Below are 22,168 nucleotides of genomic sequence, written 5' to 3'. Positions count from 1 at the left end.
GGTTCTCTTATTTATAAATAAATTTTAGCTTATAGAACTGGTAATCAAAAGAATGTAATATTTATATTTAACTTCAGATATGTATATATATTTATATAAAGCATATATATTTAAATCTGAGATACTTAAATTTGAACTGGGACATGATTTAAGGAAAAAGCCCTTTGTGCTAGGACATCAAATTACTCTGGGAGCATTATGCACGTGTCTGTGTATATGGCTATGAAAAACCTTGACAGTTTTTCATGTGGATTTCTGGTATGTGTTCTTTGCTGGTGACTTTGTCACCAAACCCCTGGGTTTTTTTTTTTGTTGTTATTGTTTGTTTTATTCATTTTAAAGAAGGCAGTGGGGGAGAGAGAAGGAGGGAGGAAGACAGAGAGAGAGAGAGAGAGAGAGAGATGAGGGAGGAGCAGGAAGCATCAACTCTCCTACATTCCTTAACCAGACAAGCTAGGGGTTTCGAACCAGCAACCTCAGCATTCCAGGTCGACCCTCCAACCACTGTGCCACCACCGGCCAAACCCCAAAACCACTGTTTTTAAAAAAGATTTTATTTATTGATTTTAGAGAGAGGAGAGAGAGAGAAAGGGAGTGAAGAGAGGAGTTGGCAGCATCAGCTTGTAGTAGTTGTTTCTTGGCTTGTATGTGCCTTCACTGTGCAAGCCCAGGGTTTCAAACTGGTGACCTCAGCATTTCAGGTCGACGCATTATCCACTGTGCCACCACAGGTCAGGCACCAAAACCTTTTTTTTCTTTTTTTATGTTTATTGTATTGATTTCAGAGAATGAGAAAGAGGGTGAGAGAGACTGGAACATCAATCTGCTCCTGTATGTGCCCTGACTGGGGACCAAACTGGCACCCTCTGTGCTTCAGAATGATGCTCTAACCAAGCAGGCTATCCAGCCAGGGCATAGAAACCATTTTTTACTAGGACTTCTTAAAGGTTTCTTGAGACTACCCTTCCATGTGATTTTAGAATATAAATGTGGCCATGTGTGTCCCGCTCCTGTCTTCTCCTATAGTGTAGGTGGCTGTAGCTGATTACAGACAGAGCCACATGATATCCACAGCCATCTCTCTCACAGTTCTTGTGAATCTGCCCCTGAATTTCTGCTTCTACCCATGATTTAACAAGAGTATGGGAATGTGTTGGAAGTGGCACTCACCAGTTTTAAAAATGTATTACAGAAATTTTCAGACATCTGCAAGTGTAGAGAGAATAGTACACTGACTACTGTGTACCTATCACCTTATTAGCACTTTGTCAAACACACAAAGTTCAAATAATTTGACAACTGGATCTCTAATGGGGCACTTTTTTTCTTTCCATTTTACCATTTGCTTCATAAATTCTACATAACCAAGACATAGTATCCCTCAGCCCTGCCCCTGCCCCTGACTGAGGAGTCTCTCTCTGGGTCTCTTCAGACCATGTGTGGGTACAAACACAGTCGCAGACCATGTCTCTAAGGTAGAGTTCTTACCAGATAATTGGAAGTGAAAACAGAAACTACTTTGATTTCTTGTCATGTGGGTGTTGTGTCTCTGGGTCTGTTTGATGATGCCTTTCTCTTAACAGTTATTCTTTATGTAAAACCAATGACACTCAAATTCATGAGCTCTTCTTTGCTTTTTCCCTTAATGGAGTAAAGTAGACATAATACATGAGATGGCATTTGCGATACTTTCATTACTCATATTATATTTTAAACCCTAGTACAGGCAGTTACCCCATATATTTTCCCTATGTATATTTTTAAAAAGCAGATGTTCCACTTACAGAATTTAAGGGGAAAATAATACTAGTACTGCCCTCAAGCAATAAGAGCACATCAAAATGTTACTTTTTTAAGAGAAGGATTAAAAACTTTTGTAACCTCTTTATAGTTTCATTCTGATGCTTTTTTTCTACTCTAACCTGCATGGGAAAAGTTATTCTTATAAGATATAGAAACTAAAAATAAATGTTCTCACACTCTGAGAATACTGATAAAAGCCAATCAAAAATTATTTGAGTTCTTGGGTTGGGTCAGTTGTGGTAGGTACCCATGTGGAACATAGAGTAATGTGGTTCCTGCCTATGAATGCTTGCAGTTCAGTTGAGTAGAGACATAACATCTAAAAAGCATTGTTAACGAGAAGCTACATAGTAAGTATGCAAATAAAGCGAAAGAAGTTTTTAAATTTTTTGATGATAAACTGTTGAAAAATAAAATAAAATTGTGTATTTTCCCATGTATGTTACATAAATTTTTTTTTCATTGATTTGAGGGGGATGGAGGGAGGAAGGGAAGGTGAAAGGAGAGAGAGGGAGAGAGAGGAAGAGAAACATTGACTTGTTGTTCCACTTAGTTGTTCCATTTGGTTCTGCACTCATTGCTTGCTCATATGTGCCATGACCAGGTATCAAACCTGTGACCTTGGCACGCCAGGATGACATTTTATCTGCTTAGCCACTCGGCAGGGCCTATGTTACTTTTTTATACAGTGTCTTCTCTCTAACAGTGCAATGATTTTCTCTAAATTTGAACAGTCTGGAAATGAATTATCTGGGATAAATTAAACTTACTGTTGTAGGTTGCTTCTTTGTATATGGAAGGAAGAAGAAAAACTACTGGTACTCCTCATATACTCTCAACAAAAAACATTCTCTTTGGAAAAGAAATTTTTACTGATTTGAATGTCACTCCAGTTTCCAATTTTATATATTTTCCATGATTACTATTTTAATACCAAGCATGCATAATTATCTATTGCTGTCTAACGAATCACAACATGCAATAATAAAACCCCTCATTTGCTATACCTTAATAACACAAGCCATATAGTATTATCAGCTAATGTTTGATGACCTATAGTAAACAAATATTTTTTGAGTATTACCTATATGCAAGGTGCTATGCTCGGAACTACACAGAATTTTTTAAAAAGTGATAGTCAAGGTCTCTGCCTCAGTGGAACTTAGGTTTCAGGTGAAGGATATAGGAATAATGCACATGAAATAATAGACCATAGGCTGTATGATGGTTGGCAAAGAGCTTGCATATTATGTAACACTGTTATTTCATTGATTTAAAAAAATCTAGAAAGGCTAAAAGATTGGACAGAGGTAATGTAGCTGACTAGTCCTCAAACCAGAACCAGGGTTTAGGTTTCCAGGCCACTGTATCTTTTCTCTTCCTTTGTGGTAAGATAACATACTTCTAAAGTTCAAACTAAAACTGTATAAACGTCAAATAAGTTGAGGAAAGATAAGTGGTTTTGAGAAGTCAAAGAAGAATCAAAAAGGAGGTGTGATTAGGATGTGAATGGAAAGAATAAATGGAGGAAGCAGAATAACTCAACCAGTGAGAACCAAGTATTTGTTATATTCATGGGACAGAGACAAAACCAATGAGGCTAACTTGAACAGTACGTGCTGGACAGTGGAGGAAAATTGGGTTGCAGAGGCTTGGAAGTGTAGGAGAGAAACTTGACATTCATATAGTAGATCATGGAGAACTATTCTCAATCCTTGAGCAGGAAATGACACAATGAAAGTGGGATTAAGGAAGATATGTCTGTCAGAACTGGATAGTGTTTGCATTTTTCTTTTCTTACATGGTGTGTATTGGTCTGTTTCATTCTAAACAGGGTTCATTCAGCATTTTAATCAGAAGGCTAGCTTATGTTGTAGCTACAAATTAACCCTGAAATCTCAGTGGCTGAATACATAAGTGCAGTGATTTTCAACCTTTTTCATCTCATGGCACACATAAACTAATTACTAAAATTCTGCAGCACACCATATAATTTTTTTCCAATCTGACTACCCAAAATGTAAAATTTTGATTTATTCAGACCAGAGGACTATGATCGTATTGGCTGTTGTCATTGATACTTGACAGTCTAAGGGAAAAGATGTCAGTGCCCCTGACTAAATAGTCAGTTATGGCATGTTTTAAAAATTCTTGCAGCACACGGGTTGGAAATCACTGCATAAGTATATTTCTTGTTTGCACTACTTCACTAACACAGGTGGATGGGATATGGTTGTGAGGAATTCTGCATTTATTCACTTCATGACTCCATTCTAACAAAAGCCCCACCATCTAGAACAGTGGTTTTCAATCTTTTTTATGCTTGGGGACTGGTGAAAGTAGAATTATTTCAGGGACCTTTAAAGCAGAAATCACCCTGAGCTTAAGCAGATTCGACTAAGATCATTGGGTCTATAATCTTCATACAATATCAAGGTGTTTAACTCTTTCGCAGTTTAGCACCAGTCTACAGACTGGCAATAGAAAAACACTGATCTAGAACATTGCTGATCGCTGTGGCAGGAGAGAAGAGTGGGATGTAATATTCCTCACTGCTCTCTAACTCTTCAGCCTGAAAGTAACATATGTCACTTTTAATACCACCCATTGGCCAGAAGTAATCACACATGCCCCTCAAGTGAACTCAGAGGTATTTGGTGAACAGTAAGTGTCTCTCCCAAGAATCTCTGAGGATTTGGGGCATTTATTTCTACCTGTCAGGAGCGATCATATAATTGTGATTAAGAGTTCAGACTTTGGAATTGGACTACCAGAGTCCAGTCTTGGCAAGTTAAACTTTGCTGGTATATAATTTCCTTGTCTATAAAACTGGGATAGTAAAGGGAAGAGCCTCACAGAATTATTGGAGGTTGTGAGGCTTGAATGAGAAAACACACACACCTACATAGAGCACTGGACCATATAGTTGTTAGCAAGTTACTATTATTTTGTTGTTATTAATCTTCTGGCTTCTAGTAGAGCATCTGAAAGGAAAGCTAGAGTTTCTAGTTGAGGGGATCAGTGCGAAAGAAGATGTAGTAGTATGTCCGTGATGCCAGCAGCTGGACTAGGATGATGATACTGGGCAAAGAAAAGATGGGCAGAGTGCAGGAGGAGGAAACCCAAGCAAGATTCACTGGCTAAATACCACGGGTGAGAGAAGGATGATCAGCTGTGGGTGGCTGAGAGAAAGAAGCTTGAGTGTGCAGAGAAATTAAGGGGTCCCTGTGGGGAAAGATGACCTGAAGTTCCAATGTGGTGAAGGGAGATGCCTAGGCACAAGAGGCCACAGGAAGTACAGGAGTAGAGCCATCTCTTAATGGACATGTTTCTGGAAGTGGAGATATTCTCGTACTCTGACAAGTGACAGGCTCTGGAATCACATGTTTGGATTTAATTCCCGCCCTATCTCTCCACATGGCCTGACACTCTAGTTTCCTCATCAGCAAAATGAAGATAAGTGTGCCCATCTCTTAAAGTAGTGAAGATTAAATGAGATAATAATTGTTCCTTCTAGCTAATTGAGCTTTTAGTTGAAATTTGGGGATTATCTTTAAAGCGGTCAGTTTTTCAGAGTTGAATGTAGAACAGACTTCCATTGGCAACAGTTCTCATGAGTGCATTTTGTCCTCTCTGGTTTCAGAGGACTGGGCCATGTTGTCGCCAGATCAGCTTTTCCCTTTTTCATTCTTAGCTGAATAGTCAATGAGCAAATGTTTTTAGCTTTGATAAGAATAACTGATTATAACAGGCTAAAAGGTGACCAAAATAGACCATTTTAAGGGCTAATTTAAGATTGGTGCTTTCCCCTTTAAAATTGCCTGGTACTTTTTACTTATTGATAGGTGTCACTGCTCTTTCCCTTTTTAAATATAAAATTATTTCCAAGCAGAACATATTTCTGTATCTACATTTAAATTGGCTCGTTGGGCACTTAGCTCTGTCTTTTAATAAGTCTGGTATAAATTGCAGGGTTATAGAGGTTAACTGTCTTAACTACACACATGCTCTGACGTGTAATTAAGCATTAAGGTGTTTCTTTTTGATTCATTGAGAAATTAAGAACTTGACCTATTTCAGTAGCACTTTAGAATTTTGTTAGTAATAGGGCAAAACAGGTGCTATTCAATTAGATGGATATATGAGAACCATCTCTGTGCCAAGCTCTGTTCCAGGTGCTGTGGAGTTAACAGACGGCGTCTCAATCTCATGAACTCAGAGCCTAGCTACTCTTGGTTATTTGTCCTATTTAAGGATAGATTGTCTACTGCAGTATAGTGAAACAATTAAACCTCTAAACTCTTTTGGTCTATGTGATTCAGTTCTGTGTTCTCTATGGACTTAGGGTTATATTCCCCATGCTGCCTCTCATTTACCAGATGCCTTTTCTTAATTTAGGTTTATTTATAAAGTATGGCTGCTCCTGTCTGCTCATCCTGTTTCACAGGATTGTGTACAGGAAGACATTACAGAATGTCTGGACTATTTTGTAAATTATGGAGTTCTTCATATATACCTGATGTCATTTCTCACGTCTAACATTTACTGTTCAGTACTATCTGTACAATTCTGTGCTATCACTGAAGAATCAGTGTATTTATACTAATTTAAACTAAATAGCTTTCAGGTTTTTTTTTAAATTAACCAAATATTCCTTTTAGAAATAAACATAAAATTATGGAAGAGGAAAATATGCTTAATTGCCATATAACTATCAGCTCTCCTAGATGAGTTTTTCTAACTCATTATTTTAAAAATTGTTAATATTACCTGATTCATGTAGGAAATACTGATGGCATAGTGACTTTCAAACAATGTGTTATTTATAGGGCTATCTCCTTTGTTATGTAAGAGAATATAAAAATTATATAGCACTGTTCTTCTCCAAGTTTACGTTTTTGTGAGGGAAATACAGAAGAAATAAATGTAAAGCCAACTATATAATTATACAGCACAAGGGAAGGTGTCCCAGTGCCATGTGTGAACATTGGCTTCATGAATGAAATAGACAGTCAAGGTCTTTTGAAGGAGAGCAAATAGCTGAGTTTGACTGGAGTCTAGACTTTTTTTAAAAAAAAGATTAGTTGGAGATAGGTTTAAAATTTACCTTTTTGATAACATAGATACTGATGATGGTCTAAAATTATTCATATAGATTTATGGTGTAGTGTAGGGCGGAGGCAGAAAACTAAACAGATCAAAGAATACGTACTTCCTTGGTCAAGTGACATAGATATTTACTTTTATGTTTAAAGGATCTTAAGAATTGACCACATTACCACCGAGAGGACTCTTTCATCTGCTATGAAGCAGCATGTTGGTTCATACATACAGTGGTTTTTGTTCAGATGTCGTCACAGAACTAGTATCCATGAAGATAGTCTAAAATTAAGAAAGCTTTGTTTCTGGTTTTCATTTAGTAGCTTTCATGATGTTTCTCTTTTTTGCTCTTTCTTCTCCTTCACCTGGGAAGGTTTATAGATGAAGGAAAGGTCCTAAGATTCTGACTTCCATCATGTCGTCTCACTTGTCTCCTTAGGGTGTTTCAAAGATCTGTGCCTGTTTTTGTCAGTGAATTTAAAGTCAAGCAGCCCTTTGTGAAGTTAATGCAATACAAAGCTGAAAGTAATCAGTAAATAGTGTTGAATCAATCATTAAGATTCATTTTCTCACAGGATAAAAGTTGAAAATGAGTAAGATAAGAATTTAAAAGAAAATATTTCCAAGATACAAAGCCAATAAAAATTTAAAGTATGACTCATGATACAGCATTTTATTTCTTTATATTCTGCTATCAAAATTGGTATCATTGCTATTATACAATAAATACTGTATGGGGTATTTCAGGATTAAGGAAAACAAATTTGAGCTAGCAGTCAGGGTGACTACACTTGCAAAGGTCATATTACTCATACTAAGGTACTCATTTGAGCAAATATATAATGTTATAAAGAATTCTGGGAAATCTTAAGTTTATAATTTTGCATTTTACTCCCTATCATAAAAGGCAAACAGCTGCCCAGAAAATACCACCTGCTGCTCATCTTTTCTACCCTTTCTGATTACCCAAACCATTGAAAGGTACAGGGTACTACCAACCTATGAATGATAATAATAATAATAATAATAATAATCCCCTAGAAACCCAAGAAAAACCAAGTATATTTGTATATATTTTTTTCCCAAGAAGAATTTAGCAAGTGGACCCTCTTCCCAGTAGGTACCTACACATTCCTAAGCAGTGGCCCTTAAATATGATGCTGGCTGTTTGGAGGAAAAGCCCAGTACTTTCATTGTCTCGTCCCATCATCATGTACTGTCATTTCCAAATCTATCTGCTACTAAATTATAGTCTCCTTGTAACTTCTGCTGATAGTTGACAGTGAGCATTGAAGGACATACTCACAATTTTGTAGAATCCTGTTGTTTATTCCAAAAGAGTTTTTTGAAACAAAATTTTATGATTCAACAAAACATAAAGCTTATGTTATTGAGTAAAAAAAAATATGTACTGAAGAAATACGTTATCAAAAAAGAAATATGTTACAGTATTAACATTTTTACACTGGCAATATATAATCATAAGTCTTTTCTTTTGCCAAATTTTTGGCAGGAAATGTTAATGATTAAATTTTTCATTAACACAAAACTTTTCCTTTTATACTGAATTATTAAAATAGCCTCCCTTTTGGTATAACATTTCATTTACAAATTAGACCTTTGCTTGATGTTGTTCTCTTGAGTATAAAAAATACATATTTATCAGTTTACTGTGAAGCTGGAAGTGAGAAATTGTGCCCAATGAAAGGAATTTAAGAGAATTCTAATTGGAAGGCAAATAAATCATTTTGCTTTACAAGAAAAGCCCTGAAAAGTTTATCGTACAGTCTACTTTGTGTTAAACCCAAGATTTAATTCCTTTCTATTTTCCATTTAAAGACTTGGAATGTATCATCATTTGAGTTTCTGTCATTTCACGTGAGTTTTCTTCGGGGGCTGACTTCACAGCACTGGAAATTGATACACTGACTTGACGTTTCAGCATCTTCATAACCTTTCTCTTATACCCTTTACATGCAAAGAAATATATAAAAGGGTCCATGCAGCAGTTAAAGTTCATCAGGCATACTGTAAAGTGCAGAGAAATCTGGAATGATTGTCTTTGGCTACATTCCATGAGATCAGGAAAACGAAGCTTCTTAATCATGTGCTGAATAATTGCTACATGGTAAGGTGTGAAACAGAGAATAAACACAACAATTATCAAAATAATTGTGTTGAGGGCCTTTTTGTTTACACCGGATTTCTCGGCTAGTGGGTTTTGTTTAGCAGTTTTAAAGAGTTTGCAGCAGATTTGAGAATAGCAGATGAGAATAATTATGAGCGGAAGCACATATCCTATGAAACATGCACCAAGCAGAATCCAGGGAAGAAATTTTGTTTCTTCAAAGTTTGGATATTCCATACACGTATTCCTTTCATTATCCTTCTTTGACATAGATTTTATGAGTAGTGGCAGTGTTTGAGCAAATACTAGAATCCAGACAAATATGCAAATGCCTTTTGCATGTTCAATTCTTTTCATCTTGTTGTATCGCAGAGGATGCACCACAGCAAAGAACCGGTCAATGCTCAGGCAGGTCATGAAGTTCACCCCTGCATATGTATTGACGTAAAACACGAGAGCTGTTATCCTACAGAATGCCTCGCCAATTCTCCAGTCAAAGCCCAGTGCGTAGTAGGCTATCCGTGTAGGCAAGGCAGTGGTAAAAAGTATATCAGAAATTACTAGATTTGTTGAATATAAGGTGGTAGAGTTGATTTTCTTCCTGTTTTGAACAATGACGACCAAAGCTAACAAGTTTCCTACAAGCCCAATTATGAAGACAATGCTGTAATGCAGAGGCATTACTATCCTGGCTGTGCCATGGTGTACATAGAGATCACAGTCATTTTCCTGAGGAGCTGTAGAGGTTGAAGTAAAATTGTCCATTTTTGTATCCATCAGCAGTGTTCAAGGTCTCTAGAAAAAAAACAAGAAGGATAAGTCTAATTAAAAACAGATTTAACTTGCCTGACCAGGCAGTGGCACAGTGGATAAAGTGTTGGACTGGGATGCGGAGGACCCAGGTTCGAGACCCCGAGGTTGCCAGCTTGAGTGCGGGTTCATCTGGTTTGAGCAAAGCTCACCAGCTTGGACCCACGGTCGCTGACTCGAGCAAGGGGTTACTTGGTCTGCTGTAGCCCCCTGGTCAAGGCACATATGAGAAAGCAATCAATGAACAACTAAGGTGTCGCAATGAAAAACTAGTGATAATGCTTCTCATCTCTCTCCGTTCCTATCTGTCTGTCCCTATCTATCCCTCTCTCTGACTCTATCTCTCTTTCTCTAAAAAAACAAACAAATAAAAAAAAACAACCAGATTTAACTCAAAGTAATGTAAACTACCTTTTATGTATCTAATGTAAAAATTTTAAAGATTCATACAATTTTTAAAAATCTAAGATCTGTAATATGGTTATATATAACAGGAAGAACAGAATAAGATTCATGTTTTTACTCCCACAATTTGGTGATTTTGGCAAAGCCCTGTTAAAGGGACTAGAACCATCTAAATAGGACATTTTTGTGACAAAAGGGAATACATTAACTTTTTAGGCAGAACTTTACCCTTCCTTTTTTGAATCATTGCCTAAGAAAATCATGTAAAGCACCTCACATTTCAGATGGGCATAAAACTTTGCTTTTAAACTGAATTTTGGTCAGACTTTTTTTTTTCCAAATGCATATCACTGCCAGGAAATGAAATCAGTCACACATTTATGTAGTGAAATATGAACTTACCACGGTGATCTGATTTGTGTTAACCTAAAAAGTATGAGAAACAAGTTAAGGCTTTGTTAGGAACTTTTAAGTTTTCTTAAAAAAAAATAAAGATGATAATGAAGATGACTATGATAACCACAAGAAAAACAACAAAAAAGAAGAGAAAGAAAAAACTTAAGTTGCTTCAAGGGAAAAATTTTCAAGTTAATTTTAAACTGTGTCATTCCTCAGGTACCCCACTAATGCATGTAGTATATGTTCTTTCATTTACAGATAGTAGGAAGCATCACACATGTGATATTTTTTATACTGCTTTATTCACTTAACATGTTCATGGACCAGTGAAATATCTGACATGTATAGATCTTATGTGGACATTTGATAGGTATTCTACAGTTTAATTTGCTTAGCTATTTTCTTGATGAACATTTGGATTATTTTCAACTTTTTTCTTGTTACAATGTTAGGATAAATTTCAAGTTCTACAGTGAAAAGTAGAAAAATCCTCAAGTTCAATTCCCAGTCAGGGCACACAGGAGAAGTGGCCATCTGCTTCTCTATACCTCCCTCCATCTCTCTTTTCTCCTCCTGCAGCCATGGGTCGATTGATTCAAGTGTGTTGGCCCTGGGTGCTGAGGATGGCTCCATGGAGCCTCTACCTCAGGCACTAAAAATAGCTTGGTTGCTGGCGTTGGCCCAAGATGGGTAAATCATGGGCCCCAGACAGGGTTTGCCAGGTGAATTCCAGTTGGGTCACATGCAGGAGTCTGTCTCTCTATCTCCCCTCTGCTCACTTAAGTTTTTAAAAAAGGAAAGAGTAGAAAACTCCTGCAATAAAACTCCATATATAAGGCTGAACTTTGATAAAACTAAGGAAGAGCAAAGAATAAACTCTGTGCAGTTATTTTTAGATGAAACATTTTCTGATAGAACTATGTGCATGAATCTCATCTGAAAGTCACCAAAATTAAGGGAAATTTTCACTCTAGCTGGTGATGATGGAACTCTATGTTAAAGGAAGAGGACTCTGTTTAGCCATATCCAGGCACTGACTGCAAATCTGCTTCTCTGACTGCTGTATTAAATGAATTGAATCTCTACTAAATTAGTTTTAACAGTCTTAATACAGTGATGCTACCAGATAATGAGGTTACCAGAGGGTTGCACTAATGTTATATGTGTGTCATTACATACATTGTTGATAATCGTTCGAATATGGAAATATGATCTAAACTAAAAGGTAACAAAAATGGAAGTAGAAATTATTAATCATGAGAAGACAGAAAAGGAGATTATGGAGGAATATGGAAGAATGAGGATGGTAAATAAAAAACAAAATAAGAGGGTAAGAATGTGTCACAGAAAATTTAAATGGATTGATTACACTTCCCTGTTGAAAGAGACGATCAGTTTGGTTTTTTTAAAAATCTAGCTCTATGCTACTTAGAAGAAACATAAGTCAAAGTGATTTAGAAAGGTTGAAAATAAAGGCTTAGGAGAACACATTCCAGGCAAATACCAAACAGTATGGAAAACAATATAAACATCAGAAAAAATAGGATTCAAGCATATCTAATATTAATAGGGATAAAAGTCACTACAAAAGTTAAAAGAATAGTTTATAAAGAATGTACAAATAATCGTGATAGTGTATATAACAAAAAATATCTGACAGAATTTAAAGGAGAAATTGGCAAATCCACAATCACAATGGGAGATTTTAACACATTTTTATTAGAATATGTTAGATAAAAAAGAGATTAAAGACTTAGATTTACCCACATGACTTAAAAGCTAACAGACTTTGTGTTGAAGGCACATGGCCATTTGCAAATTTGACTATGTTATGAGGTTGTCAGAGATATCTCAGAACTTGCAGAAAATCATCTGGCAGTCACATTTCCTGTGACTACAGTGCAACTAAATTATATATTAACACTAAGAAGGTAATCTGGAATCTAAAAAATATATTTCTAAAGAATGCATTGGGCTAGGGAATGACAATGCAAATTTTGAAGTGCTTAGAACTAAATAATAAAAACGCTACATGCCAAAACTGAGGAATGTGACTAATGAGTTAACTGAAGATGGATGCAAAGCCTTGAATGCATTTATTTTTAAAAAGATTGAACTAGATCAGTTAAACATATAGCTCAAGAAGCTATAAAAGAATTGAATAATATGCCCAAAGAAGGTAAACACAAATAAAAACAATTGCAGAAATAGAAAATAAAACCAACCAAAAACAATATTGACTTTGTATTTTACCCAGAAAAATGTGAAGTGATTCTTGAAAAGGAAATCATGGGAATTGCAATTGTGGAATAAATGTAGGAAAAGACTTTGTCCGGTTCATGGGCGAAGTGACTTTTCAAGAACTGAGATGAGCCGTGAGGGTGTGACTATTCAAGGCAGAGGCTGCAGCTTAGAAACTATACCAAGAGCTTCTTTTTCTACTTTGTATGGAAAAAGATTTTTTTTTTCTGAAAATCTCAACAGATACCTTTTTTTAAAAAACGGTTATATAAGACATTTCCATGTTTATTTATTTATTTATTTATTTTACAGATAGTCAGAGAGAGGGATAGATAGGGACAGACAGACAGGAATGAAGAGACATGAGAAGCATCAATCATTAGTTTTTCGTTGCGACACCTTAGTTGTTCATTGATTGCTTTCTCATATGTGCCTTGACCACAGGGCTACAGCAGAGCGCGTAACCCCTTGCTTGAGCCAGCAACCTTGGGTCCAAGCTGGTGAGCTTTGCTCAAACCAGATGAGCCCACGCTCAAGCTGGAGACCTCGGGGTCTCAAACCTGGGTCCTCTGCATCCCAGTCCGACGCTCTATCCACTGCGCCACCGCCTGGTCAGGCTCAACAGATACCTTTTATTTTGAGAAGTATTTCCAAGCAGGTTCATGGGAAATGCTTTTAGAATACATAATAGGGAAAAATACACTGGAGTCTGGTAATCCTGCATGTGAATAATTATTATTGTAGAGCTCAGGAAAGTTACCACTAATTAAAGAATCAGAGAAGAATATGCCATTACTTCACTGAATGTGCCTCTTCGCTGAATAAAGTGCAGCGTCCAGTAGAGCCAGAAATGGCAGTGGTTTCAGAACATTTCAAGTTAAAGCATGTTTAACACCGTGTTAATTATCAAGGTGAAAATCTACAATCTAATTAAATATCCATCATGAGGGGATTGGTTAAATATATGATGGTATAACCATATAGTCGAATTCTATGCAGCCATTGATAATGGCAATGTAGATGCCTATTTCTTGACAGGGAATAATGAATGTTAAGTAAGCAAACATTACATAACAAACTGCTTTTGGTGGAGGAAAAGCAACCGTACACACACACACACACACACACACACACACACACAGCCCTAACTTTGCATGGATGTATATGCAAAAACATAATTTTGTATAAGGAATTTTTAAATTTTATTTATATGGTCTAAACATTTTAAATTTTTATTTTTTAATTTATTGGGTTGGCTTGGTTTGCCAAAGTATACAGGTTTCAAGTGTACCCCTCAGTATAACACCATCTATATACTGCATCATGCCTGCCCCACTGTTTTAACTGAACATTGACTGAAATAAGTAAATAAGTAAATACGTATTTTTGTCTGAGGAAAAAAAATTTAACTCAGCACTAGCTTTATCTATAAATAGCCTGGGCACAATGTGGCAGTTTCTCCAGAGCAGGGGAGCAATTCTTCCTAAGGACCACGGGATTCCCACTTCCACGTGAGGTGCCTTCCCAGATGGGAAGCCCGATCTGTGGACACTGTATTACAGAACCCTGAAGGGAAGACTGCTGAGGGGCCTCTTACTACCCACACTAGTCCTGTGTCAAAGAAAGGCACTTGCACTTGGTCATGCAAATATCCTGGCTCAGGAATGATTTTAGGTAAAGAAAATCTAGGCTGTTTTGAAATATATTTATTTGGGTATTTGTAACCCATCGGAGGCTGATTCCATCAGCCCACAGCTCTGGTTTATTACTTAAGTTCTTGCTTATATCTCTCTCTATTATTAATTCTGTAGTGTTGGTCAAGTTTATCTTTTCCAGACTGACAGAAAAAAAGAAAAATCCTTTCACATATTTGTTGTTATCTCATTCTTAAATTGGTCAATCCCAATTTATTACCCTCTTCCCTCAGAGATATTATTTTATACCTTCCTTTAATCATCTTAGAATTCAGAATTACTTTCCTGAGCCTCGACTTCCTCCATTCTTTTATTCAGCAGTGATTGTTTTTAGTGCCTCCATATGCTAGGTTCTGGAAATACAGAAATGGTATCTTTACTATCCGAGGGCCTGAAGCTGCAGGATGCATGTGTGATACTCGGATTGTGCTGTTATCTGTACGAGGCGTTACCTCAGTCTTCTCCACCCTGGCTTCCTCTCACACATGCTGGGGTTCTGCTTTTACAGTGCTTCTTTGTCTGCCTTTGGCGTGCAAATTCCTCTTTTAATCATATCTAACTTCCTTCTTTCCTTTCTGTAACTTATTTACTTTGGAATATATTTTAAGTATTTCACATTTTCATAATTATTAGGCAACAGCTTCTGACATGTTATTTAGGATAGATTCACTGAATTGTCCTTGAAAATGCTATGGCTTGTCATTTTATTGTAAGGAGAAAAACACAAAAGACATGTTTGCTCTAAATATTTTTTCCTTATTATGCTTGTATGTGTAAGAACTATAATTTCCTCGTAATGTTTTCTAGTGCAAAGATATGTGTGGTCCCTAAACTATTCTGAATGCCCAATGCCCCGAGGGACATAAATAAGGACTACAGCTCTGCCCTGAAGGCACAGCTAGTAACCGGGCGGGGTCCTTGTGGAGGCTCCACCAGAGGAACTTCTTTTCCTCCTGAAATTGAACTACCTGGCAGCTTCTCAGGCAAACACCTATGCCAGTTCTCTTCCCATTTCTGTTAATAAGCAAAGGAGACTGTCTCAGTGTTGTCTCTGTAATGCACTATTAATTCTTTCAACTTTACTGTTATTCTAATGTGTGTAGAATAGCAAGTTACTCCACAGTGAAATGTCCTCCAAAGTATTTTTACTTATATTTTTGGAAGTGGACCTGTTCATGTTTTCCCAAGAATTGAGTTCATTGTGCATAGAGCAGGTAATGTTTCTTAAGACACTAGCGTCTCATTTTTGTATAACCGGACATGTTGACATGAATTGACAAATTTCCTTCTAGCCACAGAAAGGAAAAAACAAAAGGTCCCCCAAAACTCATTTATTAGTAGTTCAGAAAATTGTCTAAGCTCTAATATAATTTGTGCTCCATGGAAATATTTACCCCAGACACCAACTTGGAGCCTTTCTTTTATGATTTTTTACAGGATATACATATATCCTGTTATATATATATAAACCTTCTGCAATCCCAATTTACTTGCTTAGAAATTATTTTCTCTGCTTTTATTTGTGAAAAAAACAGAATAAAGCTTCACTATATTCAAAGTTTAGTAAGGGCTAGAATACCAGCTTTTAGTTTTTCTTTTAAGATTCCTGAAAAGTCACCTTTATCTCAATATTTATTCTCTTAAGAATTCTCTTATGAATTATTCTCTTATGAAAAGGGATTGAACTCCTACTGATTTTTTTTAAATTCAGGCCTTCACAGTGAATTGAATGGGTCAGGTAATGCTGAAAGGATAATTCATAGGAGATGACTTCTCTATAAGATGAAGTCTGCTCAAGAGGGTTTAGCCATTGAGATGATCTGACTCAGAGTGTCCACAGTGGCATGCCCCAGAGAGGAAGTTCAGGAGCACACTTTCAAAAACAACCATAAGAGCCACAAAAGTGTGGATATGTATAATATGGTGAAATGATTAGGTTTGATCCAGTTCTTTCTGTGATTTTTGTTGATAGACTATCCTTTGGCTACTTTAGATATAAGATTGAGGGATATTTTCTGGAGTGAGAAACAATCAAATTGAAGGGGGGCAGACGAAGGCTTGCTTAGTTGATTGAAATAACTAGGATTCTGTCTACCGAGGAAATAGAGCAGCACAGATGTAACAGGACTGAAGGCTGATGCTGTTTAGTGTCCTTGAAGACTAGCATACTTCATAGAAGAAAGAAATCATTGATTCTTCTTCCAGTTACATAGTTTTTAAGTATTTGATAATAACTTGCAGAAGCCTCCTTGTTTTTGAAGCTGAATAAACAGGGACGTTGGAATTCAGTCCACTGGGGTCTAGCACCCAATCAGTGATTTTTTCCATCTTCATTTTAGTAGACTAAGCAACTATCACCTGAGGGGTTGTATGTGCCTTTTGCCTATAAAATAGGCAGGTAGGAAACATTAATTCCTGATTGTGGGAAAGAAACCTGAGGCACAGACAGGCTGTGACCAGCACAGGCACAGCTCTTCTTCGCCTCATTGGCAAGGTCAGATCGTCCATTTCATAGTACTGCTACTCAGTGCTCTAATAGTACACACCCGGTCAACCTAGTAAAACAAATCTGTGTACACCATTTAGGTGATTTTTTGTTTTTAACCCGCCTTGAGTCCTAAATTAAGAGCTAAGACTCTGTCCAAGATTCATTGTTTGAAAGAATGTAAGGAATATTGTTCAGAAAGGTGGCACACTAGCACTGCCTGCACTTGCTCAGAATGAAACCTCACACTTGCCAGAGTGTTTACATTCAAGGGAGAGTTGTCCCTGGTCAGTCTGTCTGAGGGGACCTCACTTCCCTGTCTCTCTGGGGAGCTCACTTTCTCTGGCTTGTGGAAATGTGACCCTGCTGCCACCCCATGACATAGTCTGGTTCAGCCTACCTCTCAGTAGGACTGCAGAGGGTCACTAACAGTACAATGCATGGAGACTGGTTTCAAGACAGAAAGCCAGTGTTTGCCGGTCTGCAGTTTCCTTATGCCTCTACAGTGTCCTGAACTCAGTGGGCACTTAATCAAGACCAATTTCAGCTTCTGTAGGTAGGCATGCACATTGGAATTGATGGGAAAGTGAAAGGTGCCTGACATTTAAATTATTTGGTTAAACACCCACTTGTACGTTGAGGGGTTTACGTATTCCAGCTACTTTTCTTTCATCTTTCACTGATTGTTTATCCCTTGTGTGGCTTTTGGTAACTTCAGTACTGACTAAGATGCCACGAAAGTTGTCAAAGATGAAGACAGAGGATGTAGTAACACTGAGGACTTGAAGTCTATGGCATAATATTTAGGAACTATAAGAAAAAGGAATCCCACTATAAAACTCAATTCAGTGTAAGGAGGACAAATATTGTGTTTCCTTGTGGTGTGACTTGACCTCTATGCAGGATAACTAACTGCATGATATCAAGAAGCTCTTCATAATGAAGACCTGAGTCTATATAATCTATATCCTCTGAGTCTAAATTGTTTCCAGAAATAATATTTATATGTATCCTTTTTTTCTTACAGTTCTCGGGAATGTCAACTTTTGGGTTTTGTCTCTGTTATCTCATGGAAATTAGAAACATTAAATATCCTTATTTTATGGATAAACAGAATTAGGTTGTTTACCGTCCTCCCTCAGTACAGGTGCCACGTCAGGGATCATGAAGGCAGCCAGGACTCTGTGTCCTCCTTCACACAACCTTTCTAGCCAGTCGGCATTTCCTGTGCCTTCGGCCTGCTGACCTCTGCCCCTGGCAGTTATGTTGTGTCTTACTCCCACCACCTCTGCCTGCTTTCATTTCAGGCCAGCCTCACTTCTGGTGGGATCACTACAGCAGTTCTGGCGATGTACTTCTAATGGTGCCCATTGAACCCCAGATACACCAGAAGCTCCCTGTTGTGACACACCCTGTCCTTCCTGATTGGGCTCCACTTCTCTCTTCAGCTGGCCTCTGGCCATCTTCCCTCCTGCAGTGTCCTGGCTCCAGCCACACTGAACCACTTGCATTCTTTGGATGCCCTCTATTCTCGCTGCTCTGTGCGTTTCTGCTGTCCTTCCTGTCTTGATGCCTCCTCTCCTCTGTCATGAATTCTTAGCTCCCACTTTCCTTCAAGACTTAGTTCAAAATCAGCTGCTTCTGGAAGCTTCTCTGATGTTATTTTCTCCTGTTCCTTACCAGCACCCACAGAAAGGCAATGTGGCGTGTCTTTGTTAGGGCATTATGCCTTGTGATACCATCAGTATTGTTGATTTTTCTCTCTCTGTTTTCTACTAGCTGGTGAAGTCCTATGAAAGGGGACTGTATTGTTAATTTTGTGTATCTGCAGCTGATCCATGATCAATGCTTAATAAATCCCCATTAAAGAAGAGCAAAATCCCGGCCTTCTTGATCCTCAATGAAGGGTTTTTTTTAGACTATGGTAAGCTCTTGATTAATGATAGTAATGAGTGTTATTAAACACAGACTGTGCCAGGCACTGCCCTGAGTGAATCCTCATAAAACTTGCACAAATCAGTCTGAATGATGAAACTGAGGCACAGTGCCCTTTCATGATTTGCCTGAAGATGTAGTTGTTAAGTGTCAGGATTTAAAGCAGGCAGTTTGGCTCTGGGAATCACATTCAGTGCAATACATTCTCTTCCTAGCTCCTATTTCCAACATTATCTGATGTTTTTGGTAGAAAACAAGTTAAATCAGAAGGCATCTGAAAACTTTAACACATACAAACTCATTCTTCTCTGCACAAGAGGGAAGAGTAGGTCTAGGGAGATGGGAAGGGGGAGGAAATGGAAACATGTTGATTTAAATAAAGGAATTTATGAATTTGTAGCATATTTTAAAGTAAGTAAAGGTTTTATAAATGATTTTAGATTTTAGTATTTTTAGCATTATTTCTGTAAAGCCATTTAGACTGGAATTTCCATTGAAAGAAAATGATGGGTCCCCAAGATACCTTTTATGTTATTAATTTATTTTTATTGTTCTTTCTGGGTATTTGCAGATATTTAACAAAATATTTTTATTCTTTTCTGTGGCCTTTTAAGATACCACAAGAATCTTTGTTAGTGCTTCAGTTTTCATATATATATCTTGTCTTAGGTTGAAGCCCTATATTTTACAGACTTCTTGGGGAACTGAGAAACTATCAATGTATAGACAGGAGGACGCTACTCATCCTGAGCACCTACTGCACCTCAGGCTGTGTAACAGCTCCAGCAGGCCCTGAACTGCAGCAGGAAGAAAGGGTCACTTGTAAACTTGACTGGGTGTTTGCTCTTAAAAGTATAAACTTCTTAAAGGATGATGGCTTTATCTTATACAACATTTTTATCCTATAGATTATTTCAGAACTGTCTTATAATAGGTACCTAGTAAATGCTTATAGAATACATAAATGAATGAGTCATATAGTGACCTGAGCTAATATTTATTCCATTAAATGACTAGTCATGTTATTACTGACAAGTTCTGGGAAGCCAGTTGAAAGTAATTTATAAAAGGAATTACCACCACCACCACTTGTTAGGTGATCATGTGAGTGAAGATGCTTTGTAGAGTGGTGTGTTCTGCAGTGTTGAGTCCAAAAAGTACAATTAAATCCCTGAGGGAAAGCATACACTGTAATAATACTAGCAAATACAGAGTCCAGACAGTAAATTTATAACCATACGTTCACTCAGTCTGTATGTAAAGTATTCAATAAAGATCTGAAAATAAGTTCAACAAATAATTCTCAGAGAAATGATAGCACAAGGAAACTTTGCCTGTTGAATTCATCCTTTGGCAGTTTAATAGACAGAGGGAGGGGAAAACTGTTAGCAGACAATTTCTAAGCAGTTAGTGTGAGAACCAGTGTTATAAGGAGTTGGCAGTATTCGTACTCTCCATACAAATGAAGCAACTGATGCCAGAGATATTCTGTAACTTGTCCAAGGCTACACAGAGCCCAGGTTTGAGCCTGACTCCAGAGTTGAGGCTCTTAACACTACACAGTATTGCACTTAGAGTGACACCCCTCAGACAATTAAAAAAATGCATCTTCCTTTAGAGTAAGTTTCCTCACAGCTTTTATATATTTTGTCAAAAGTTTCTGTTACCTTTATTCCCAACCTGGACATAACTATTGGCAAAACACTGCATATAATTTGTTTTGTGATTTGCTTTTTTCAACACATAGAAGTTCTAAAAAATATATAGACATGTTTAACCTTACTGATCATCAGATGCATATAAAGCAAACAACAGAAATATTCTTTTTTTTTTTTTTACTTATCAGATTAATAGTCTATATTTAGAGTTAAACACAGGTTGTCTGAGAAACAGTGAAGCCCAAACTGTCACTACTTAGAGGGTAAATTAGTAAAATGTTTTTATAAACCAAAAACACCAATTTATACCAAAAGCTTTAAAAAAATATAGAAACAATAGAAGTATAGAAAAGACTTTTTGTATATAGATATATAGTCAAATAGTAAAATGTTACAACTCCTTTTTTAAATTGTGCTGAATAACTTGTTATATATACAATGTATTTAAGTATAAAATAATTTTATTCCTTTCCCTTAATATTAAAGTATCCTGAAGTATTATTGGCATTATTTGCTGATATATACTTGATACTATTTTTTGTAATTATGAGTTCACACATAAATATAAAGTAAGCTTATTTTTTAGCAAAGATGTTTATGGCATGAACCATTGCTTTCACCAGCTTAATAGTAGCTGATTAGACCACTTTTCTTAGACATCTTTATGGTTTGTTATTGAATACATTCTTTCCCTTTCTTTTATACCTTAAGTAGGCTTTCAAAGTGTTTCTTAACTCAAAAGACTTTGTTGAAAAAGCAAAATATTAAGTACTTACCTCTCAGTGACTTGTTCAGGCTTCTGTGTAGTAGCAGTCAGGATTTGAGCGAACTGAAGTAGGTTAACCATGGCATGTTGTTCCACGAAAGATTATGCAGACATCCTTTTATCGTGGTGACTTTTTTTTCTGTCACGCTGGGACTGAGCATAGTAACGTAATGATCAGTTAGCCTCATGTATGCATGTACACTTTTTTTTTAAAAAAAAATGGGAAGTGAAAATTTTCTGTTAGTGATTTTTTTAAAATAGTTATCCAAAAACCCCTTGGATTTTATGAATTGCTGATCTCTATGGAACTTTATAAATTTTTCTATAAATATTTAAGTTTTAAAAAATTATGTGAAAGAGAAGCAGTAAACCTTAACCAGAAAAATACATGAGTCATAGTTACTGATGATTTTATATTTATAGTTTGTCTTTAAGTATGAGTTTTTAAGGGGGAAAAATGTCAACTTTGACAGATTTGTTTACCTGGAAACTTGATATAGGGGATAGTTTGCTAAACAGCTTGTAAGAAATAAATAAAAGTTTTTGTGGTGAGTGGGAGAAAGATAATCTTTTGCATATATACAAGGATTGTTGATGTTTTTAGTTAGGAGTTTAACTTTTCTGAATCAGTGACCTACATGGACACATGAGTGACAAGGGGAAGGTTGAAGGGAGCATTTGCAGTTAAAATTGAGCCTCTTGTGCACAAAATGAAGGAGATCTATGCTATTCACCTTAGTTTTA

General features: G+C 36.8%; 2 protein-coding genes across 3 annotated transcripts in view; one reads left to right on the top strand and one right to left on the bottom strand.

The window, feature by feature from the left end:
• UBAC2 (UBA domain containing 2) overlaps positions 1-22,168 on the top strand; it is a 241,561-nt gene that overhangs the window by 116,385 nt on the left and 103,008 nt on the right. The window lies entirely within an intron of this gene.
• LOC136307967 (G-protein coupled receptor 183) lies at positions 7,562-21,562 on the bottom strand. The gene is made up of 2 exons (XM_066235023.1): positions 21,435-21,562; positions 7,562-9,826 (listed from the first exon to the last, which is right to left on the bottom strand). Exon 2 carries the CDS (start codon positions 9,806-9,808, stop codon positions 8,726-8,728), a length of 1,083 nt encoding a protein of 360 aa, XP_066091120.1. The 5' UTR covers positions 9,809-9,826; positions 21,435-21,562; the 3' UTR covers positions 7,562-8,725.

Source organism: Saccopteryx bilineata, chromosome 6 (assembly GCF_036850765.1).
Source record: "Saccopteryx bilineata isolate mSacBil1 chromosome 6, mSacBil1_pri_phased_curated, whole genome shotgun sequence".
NCBI lineage: Eukaryota > Metazoa > Chordata > Mammalia > Chiroptera > Emballonuridae > Saccopteryx > Saccopteryx bilineata.
Note: the sequence above shows the minus strand (reverse complement) of the source record. Positions and strands in the feature narration are given on the sequence as shown.